Source organism: Henckelia pumila, chromosome 3 (genome assembly GCF_033568475.1).
Source record: "Henckelia pumila isolate YLH828 chromosome 3, ASM3356847v2, whole genome shotgun sequence".
In the NCBI taxonomy this organism is placed as follows: domain Eukaryota; kingdom Viridiplantae; phylum Streptophyta; class Magnoliopsida; order Lamiales; family Gesneriaceae; genus Henckelia; species Henckelia pumila.
Genome location: NC_133122.1, coordinates 49,424,596 through 49,433,082, shown reverse-complemented (window position 1 = coordinate 49,433,082; position 8,487 = coordinate 49,424,596). Strand labels below are relative to the sequence as shown.

Below are 8,487 nucleotides of genomic sequence, written 5' to 3'. Positions count from 1 at the left end.
AATAATTAAAATTAATTAATTGAATATATTATACAAATACAAATACAAATACAAATCAATTAAAAGCGTAGATATTATCTTAAAAAAAAGCCTAGATATTTAAATAAATATTATGTGAAAAAAGTATTACTCTTTTTTTTTGTGACGTGGAAACCCGTAGCCGCTACCTTCGGTGCGCACTGAGTAAATCCCCGGACTAACGCAATAGTCTGCAAACTACGTTAGTCAGATAAACCACACTAGGCAAGCCCTATGTGATAGGCTAATCCAAAAAGGTGTTGATAAGAAAATCGATCCTTGCGATAGAAAAGCAATTTACTCATTGAATTAATGGTGATAAATTGAATTATATCACTACATGAGAATATTTTTGTACTATTTTGATGTCAGAGAATAATACATTGGACACAAGTTTTAACTTTCATTGTGACATAATCTTACAAATCAAGACCTCTTAAAAAAATCATTTTTTTAATGTTGCAATCACTTCATTAGTCACCCATTCGATAGCCAATTTTCACAGAAGAACTTTGGAGCAGCTTTCCTAGGGCTTGCCTTTATTTACAAGAGAGCTTTACAATGAGAGCCAACTAATATTAATTTTGATTAATGAAATATGTCCTTAAATGCATGAATCAGGAGATGAACACAACTTGATACAGAATCTGTCCCCAAAAATAACCCATCGATCAGATCAAATCAAAACACAACCTTGAATATAAAGCCTCTGAAACCTGATCACACTGACTTGAATTATATAAAGTTACAAACAAATATGCTCAAAAATAGTAAATAACGAGCACAAAAAAATATAGAAGTGATCCTTACACAAATACAGAACAACCATATGTACAAACAAAGCCCACTCTGCTTCGTTGCATCTAAACCTGGCACAAACAAATAGAGAGGCCATGAACCCTATATTCTCATCCACTTCTTCCATTCAACGCACTATGAGGCACATCACATTAGCATGGCTTGTCGAACAAGATCCCCTGTGGACTGTCCTTGGTAGAACTGGGGACTGCAACATGATTAGGGCGAAGGTAACAAGTGGAGTTGCAGATGCATAACAAGCTCAATAGCCAGACAAATTTTTATCTGCTCGGTCATTTATCATAAAATGCCAGAAGCTGTTTCACGTGATTCTGCCAGGCAGCAACGTTTTCTCCATCTACAGCGACCCAATCTACCACAGTTGAAGCTGGTTGTTCCCACCATTCATCGAGCTAAAGAGAAATTAGAGAATAAAAGTTTCATGAGGAAAAAGTGTCCACTCTGGGAGCATATCAAAGTTAATCTCTCAAATATTCCGTAGAACCTTTTAAGAATTGAATATTGATAAATACATCGGAAAGAGGTAATCAGCAACGCCAAGTACTCACCAAGCCTTGCACATATTTGCAGTCATCAAGACATTTTTGAGCATTTAAAACTGCATTTTTTAATTCAGGTAACCATTTCTCCGTAACTTCTTTCTCATGTTCAACAGCCAAGCTCAGACAGAAATTCGTTGTTCTGCAACATAAAGTCATGCAATTAAGAAGTCTCTACAAAGATAACAAATGGGATTATAACCATATAATGATTTTCCAGTTTAGAAAACTCAATTGACAGGTGAAAACAAACACAACAATGAGAAGGAAATTTTAAACCAAATAACAGGATTTTCTCAAATCAGATCCTTATCTTAATGTCTTTAATTGATGCAACTGTGCACAAGAAGATAATGGATTTCGAAGGAATATCCAAGAGTTTGTGTGGTTTTCATGTGAAAACGACAGAGGGGGTATATTGTATATACCTTTCATATTCTTTTTGCACACGATGAGCATGGTTTAACAAAGCATGACCATTTTCCACGAGATCCCTCCTCACATGAACCAAATTGATTGCCTTTGCCAAGTCTTCCAGTACACAAGCCTCGGAACCACGCAGCTTTAAACAAAATTCCAGTGACTCCAGGACTGATGCTAATCCAGAATCCAAGCCATCCAAACCTGTGACATGTCATAGATTAATGCAATTACATTTTGTTTCATATAGAGGTAGAGAGTCTCTCAAAATTTAGCCAAAAAAAGTTGAAGACAGCAAGCGGCTAACTATATTTGTGCAGAGACGAAGTAAAAGTAAATGAGACAAGGCAGAAAAAAACAATATATAAACTTACTGTGTGCAAAATATTGCATTGTCATTATCCTGCATCCCCACACCAATTAAATTCTTAAGATAAAATAAAAACCTCATAACTGATTCAGTGAACTCACAGTTGCAGGTTCAACGTATATCTTATAAATTATTTGAATAGTTTAAAGAAAAAGGCTATAGATACTGTTTATCAGCAGGTAGCAAGAAATGCATTTAATGCAATTAAGGTAAGATCTAAAGCACAACAGCTCTTCTTCTCCCTTTTTGTGATTCCATGCGACCAGAACTGTTTGAGGTAAACAATAAACTTTTGATAATGAGCCACAGATAGACATAATTTGTACTAGATGTTGCAGAGGGAAAAAAAACTACACAATCTTAAGGTAATTTGCAAGATATAAAATGGGTGTTTAAGAGAACTGCCAACAATAATACCTTACCCCTTGTCCAAAATGAATGGTGTGCATGAAATGAGCGACAAAGAGACTTGTAATTTGAGGTCTAGCTCTCAACATTGAACATACAAATTATTCAGTAATCAATATATATTTTTCATAGCATAAATTACAAGCCATAAAAATAACCAAAGTTTCGGAGACATAAACATGCCTGGAGACTCAAAACAGTAAGTTATAGTGAGCTTTCTGCACGAAAAATTAATAATTAATATGGCAAGGCTTGTGGCAAAGTGTGGGGACCAAGTAAAAATTTGATGAGCAATTTCATAGATAGAAGCAGAACAAAATGTTAAATTCCCAAATTACAATTTGAGCCATCAACTAGAATACTAGATAGTCCTGGAAGATATGTAAGGCTCACCAGCAGGATACTGCAGGGCAGCAGATATGCGACATATAGAAGGAACAGCAGAAGGATCTCTGGCACCAGCTCTAGCTGTCAGCAACGCTGCATTTCTTTCAGCAGTAACAACAGCTTCAGGTCCAGTAGAACCATTTGCACTCATGGACTCCAGGAGAGCCTGATCAGAAAGAAATGAACATTCAAGAAATTGGATAATACAAATAGACACACGCAACCACCAAACTCCTGGTTGGCTTTCTAACCTGAGGTGTTGATGGAAGCATGTAAAGGTTGTTATCAGGACTTCTATAAAAAGCTGAAACCTCATTGTCAATCTGATCTTTTGCATTGTTAGATATGTCCATAACAACATTACAAGCTGGAATTATGGTGCTTGATGCATACTCCCTGGCAGCTAACGGTTGCTGACTCCAGAAAGAAGCAGCATCCTACATTATCGAGGAGAATCAACAAATAAAAGTTTGTTACACTATATAGAAAAAGAAATACACAAACAAAAGTTTATAGTTCTTCTTAACACATTTAAAAACTACCCAAAAAGTCAGCAACCGAATGTTGGAGTCTTGTAAACAGGTAGAATGGCAAGGCAGCAAATATCATGCTCCTCTGCCAAAGCAAGAAACTTTACACTCCGATAGATTTTGTTTGTAGAATAAAAACATTTTTATAGCATATTCAAGTACATATCGAGCATTTCAGAAATTATTTATGGAATTTTAGTGGAAAATTAACATTTTATGAGTTTACTTCAGGCCTCAACTTCCGTCGGCCTCCCATAAAATATAATATGCAGTACAGCGTACTGTGCTTGTACGAACCATGTTCCTGTTAAGACACATAAGTTGATTCGTACAAGGGAACAACTACATTCTGGTGCACTTAGAATCTGTACGGACAAGATTCATTGATCGTCTATTCATAAGGTCATGATAATGCCCTATCTACATTTTTCAGGATGTGCAGTTACCTGAGTTAATGTGTGTTGTGAGTGTGTGTGTGTGTGTGTGTGTGTGTGAGAGAGAGAGAGAGAGAGAGAGAGACAGAGAGAGAGAGACAGACAGAGACAGAGACCACTATCCTACCATGTTTGCCCTAAGTAATGTATTGTAGATCAGTTCCAACTCAGATCTGCGATCATCAAACTCTTCAATCTTCTTCCACTTCTTCCTCAGAGAATTCTCTGCTTCCTTCCTCTCGGCACATAATGTATTCAAGCGATGCACTTCAGACATCAACGTGTTCAAGCTAGCCCGTAATCCAGTAGCTTCTCTTTCCTTGGCCCAAACCTCTAACTGCAAGGGCAAAGAAAAAACACAAAAAATGATGTTCAAAGCAACAAAAAGTTTTGGTATAAGGTTACAAAAGTCCGATTAAAAATGCAGAAAACCTCAACAATTAAAAGGCCGTATAAAACAAATACATAAAATCATCTTCAATATTGCAAAATGTATTAAGAACAAACTATAATAATCGGAAAGCAGCAGAAGCAGCACAAGTGTTTCATAACTTCATACAGATCCATCCCATCTGCCCACTTCTCTCCTCATCAAAAGAACAAATTGACAAGCAATCCAACAAACCACTGAAATCTAAGATGCACACGGGATCAGAAGATTTGGCCACTAAAATACATGAAAATGTTCCACAAAATGTTAAAACAATTCTTGGTTTCTTTTTCTTTCCCTTTTTTAACAAGTCACGAGCGCCCATAGGCCTTGTTTTGTCCCAAGAAAATAGGCATTGAAATAACTGTGAACCTGCAATAACTGTGAACCTGCAGTATTTGATATTGATTCTCAACTCACCACACCAGAATTAATTTAAAATAAAAATATTACCTCAAGTTGCCGAAGACTGCTCATATTCTGTGATGGTCCTGCGATTAGCGAATGTGATGAAATTGCATCACTACTTCCATGAAGGCGTTTTAGAAGTAGCTGACTCATGTTTCTAGCTTCTGCAGCTTTGTTGAGTTCATCTTCTGTGGCCAAGAATTGCTGCACGTGTGCTTTCTGTAGAAAATATCATATAATGCACAAGTGAATGAGAATAGTGAAAACTAGTGATGGATTTCAACTGCATGTAAGGTGCTTTAGTCATTAAGATTCCGCTAAAAGAACTAGGTAAAGTAAAGAGGAGATAGATGATACCCGTATCAGTGAAAGAAAAGCATAAAGGCCAAATGTAAATAAACAAAGAAGCCACTAACAGGGGATGAAGAAGCATTCGACAACCCAAAATAGGCGAGGAAACAAATAAAAGAACATACACTGAAACACACCCAAACACGAATGGTGAAAACCTGGGTTTAGAGAGCTTATTCAGGAGAGGAGTATACCTGTCTCTCCAGAAGCTGATTTCCTGTCCCTCTTGCAAGACCATCATCTCCAATCTTCCCATTGCCGTAAAGGTGATATTGTAACGGTGAGTTTCCATCATTGGAAGAAGCCTCAGTTATAACATCATTCTCATATTTGTACCTAACAGAGGGTGAAGGATCCATCTTAGGAACGGGCAATGTGAATTTAGAAAGGAAAAATTATATCAACAACCAAAACAATCTAAGCGACGCGTAAAAAGTTAATAATATGTGCTACATAAGTTCATTGAGAAAGCTAATAAAAGTTAATATATAAATGCAGCATATACTTCAAACAATGGTTGACAGGGTTAATTCTTTGTGAAAAGTTGGTCATCACGTTAATGTAACAAGCATACAAGATGCATCACCAAAAGTTTGTGAGTAGAAGTGACTAATATGTATGCCCCAAACAATGAAAGAAATGACAATAAAGTGAACACTAATACCATCTCGAAATACTATTACTAGCCACCAATCACGTCATCCATTTATCAATTTTGTGGAGCAACTGACATTCAGGTTTTAGATTTGAGTTCAACTCCAATCAAATGTGTGCAAGTAAATAAAAACATGAGTCATCAACAACAAACTAACCTCAGATGTACAGTGAACAAGATTAGTGGGAATATAAGAACTGAGGAAGTTAGACCGACTGAACAAGTACTGACGCTTGAGTACATACATAACAATGTTTTTCCCTCGTCTCAATTAAAAATATAATGGCTCAGAAAAATATATGAAATAAGGATTGGTTCATGAAGGTATATGAACAGTAAGAAGCAATAAAAATACACTATGACAGAAGAAGACTTTCTAACTGAGAAGCACGACACTTTTGGATGCAATAGAAGGGAAGTAGTTGATATATGGATGCATGGGAATAACAATCGTCGAGTGGAATAGTTGATATTTGTTTTCATTAAGATAAGGAATCAAAGATGTTAAAATACTATCACCATGCAAGTCCTTGGATACCTTAATATTTCTGCATCAGCTCTCACATCAGTTTTATCTATTTCTTTAATGATGTGATTTTTCAGTCCTTGGGTGTACGAAGTGATTGCCAACAGCAGGTGAGGAGGACTTTTTAGGCAATCTACTATGATATCTCTAATCTCAATAGGTAAATCACCATCAGTGTCAATGCCTAATTTAGAAGCTTCCAATTGAGGATTTGTGTGAATACCGACCCCTTCAAATGCTGGAAAAGAGCCAAGGATCTTTTCATACATCTGCACAGCAAGATATTCACACACTTTCCGAATACTTCTTTCTCTTGCAGTCTCGATGAGAATCACATCATCTGCGGATTTGGCTCCTTTAACAGTTGAATGTAGTGCTTCTTTTTCACTATTTGCATGGAAACTCGAAACTATTTCAACATGGGAATCAATGCTAGATCGCTTAGCATCCCTAGCTTGGTTGACATAGTATCGAAGACGTTTATGGTATTCAGAGAATATTTTTGCTGCTTCATTACTCTGTTGATCATATGCCTCCAACATTACCTTCTTGTGCCTGCAAAATAGATATACTAAACATCTTAATTTACTTCACTCCTAAGTATGTCACCCGGCTTAGTCAATTCAATATCAGAATTTACATCATTAACCAATTAAGTTTTAAAAAATTTCACTTAAGCAATTATTCTTTGGACATAGATGGCTTATCAGTATTCAATACAAGCTTCTTTGGGACTTGCAATTGACAAATCATCAATCAAGTATTAACTGATCCCAAGCATAAAAAATCCAATTTCTTGGGACTTGCACTTGAGAAATCATCGGCCGGGTTTTCAATTTGATCGCAAGCATAAATAATTCAATCCCATCAAATCATATAACGAGAATTATCTACATAAAATTAATACATTAGCTCATTAATAAAAATTTAAAAGTTTGCAACTACATATTTCAAAGAGATGTAACCTATAATTGGAACGTTCATCGAGCATCCGCTTGCGCTCAGCTTCCTCCCTTGAGACCTCAATCATCTTGGTCTTCAACTGCTTGCGCTGCCGTCTCACAATCTGTCTCAACCTCTCCACTTCCTTCTCTGCCAACTCCCTTTCCTGCAATGCAATTTCCCTGGTACTGCTCTCCCCCAGTCCCTCCTTCCCAACTCTCAATTCCTCCTTCCTCCGCTCTTTACTCCATATTCCATCGTCATAGCCATGAACAATGATATTCCGGCGTATGTTTTCCACAGTCTTCTCAGATTTCACCCTCTTCAGTAAAAAATTCCAAACAGGAATCATGTTCCCTCGAGAAATCTTCTGGAGGGAATCTGCCGTCGGCATTGATGCCTTGGCGGACGATGCATATGGACCCAAAGGCCGGTAGCCCATTTCCTTCTGAAGCCACTCGAGAATAGCCTCTGGCTGGGCTAGCTGGCCCGACATTCTTAAAGCTCAAAAAAAAAAATCCCTCTGTCACTTCACAGAAGTGTCCTAACTACCTTCGTGGCAGCCAGTCTTGAAACCCTAATTCCTAACTAGAAGTCACAATGCAATTGCATGGGAGCATGAAAAAATTGGAATCGAGTGTCACCCGATTAGGAGTGAATCTGAACCACGGCGAATGTCATTAGCTCAATTGAGAACTGTACACGATGGATCCAAGACAATGCATCCCGCATTCTGTCGAACAGCGATCCAAGATCTTTGCGGCGGTCAATCTTTACACCCTGGTTACAGGTGAAGTCGAAATTGGTGATAATCTGGAGAAATGGAATCGAGTTTCCGTGATTCCCAGGGTGGGGCGAATTTGAACTGCAAAGCAACTGAAATTTGAAATGGCTTGAAACAAGGATTGGATACGTGGGGAATGCGGATCCAAGCCGGCAACTGAGGATTTGGATCCGTCCACAACTCGGGGATTCGAGTGGTAACTACAGTACTACACACTACGCAGACCCGGAGTTTGTTTTGGACCATTTTCCATTTGGACATTGATGGATTATTAATTAAAAAATTTACGGGCGGTTTGAGGTATGGTTTAAAAAAAATTATTGTCATTTTTATAAAGTGATGATTATGCTCGTAATTATTTTTTAAAAAATCATTTCCAAAAATTACCTAAGTGTACATGTACCGAATATAATCGATTTTTAGATTTGGTTTAGTTTTTAAATACTAAAACTCGTTAACCTATTTT

At 37.2% G+C, this 8,487-nt stretch overlaps 1 protein-coding gene across 2 annotated transcripts; it reads right to left on the bottom strand.

The window, feature by feature from the left end:
* Positions 1 to 696: 696 nt before the first annotated feature.
* On the bottom strand, positions 697 to 8,256 carry LOC140887488 (AUGMIN subunit 5). 2 transcript variants are annotated; one of them, XM_073294745.1, is made up of 10 exons: positions 7,261 to 8,256; positions 6,308 to 6,850; positions 5,309 to 5,450; positions 4,809 to 4,982; positions 4,053 to 4,262; positions 3,213 to 3,398; positions 2,968 to 3,127; positions 1,805 to 2,000; positions 1,386 to 1,518; positions 697 to 1,229 (listed from the first exon to the last, which is right to left on the bottom strand). In XM_073294745.1, exons 1-10 carry the CDS (start codon positions 7,731 to 7,733, stop codon positions 1,110 to 1,112), a joined length of 2,337 nt encoding a protein of 778 aa, XP_073150846.1. In that variant the 5' UTR covers positions 7,734 to 8,256; the 3' UTR covers positions 697 to 1,109. The 2 variants fall into 2 exon arrangements, with proteins under 2 accessions (XP_073150846.1, XP_073150847.1); XM_073294746.1 differs by lacking the exons at positions 697 to 1,229; positions 1,386 to 1,518; positions 1,805 to 2,000 and adding an exon at positions 2,017 to 2,792.
* Between the last annotated feature and the right edge of the window lie 231 nt (positions 8,257 to 8,487).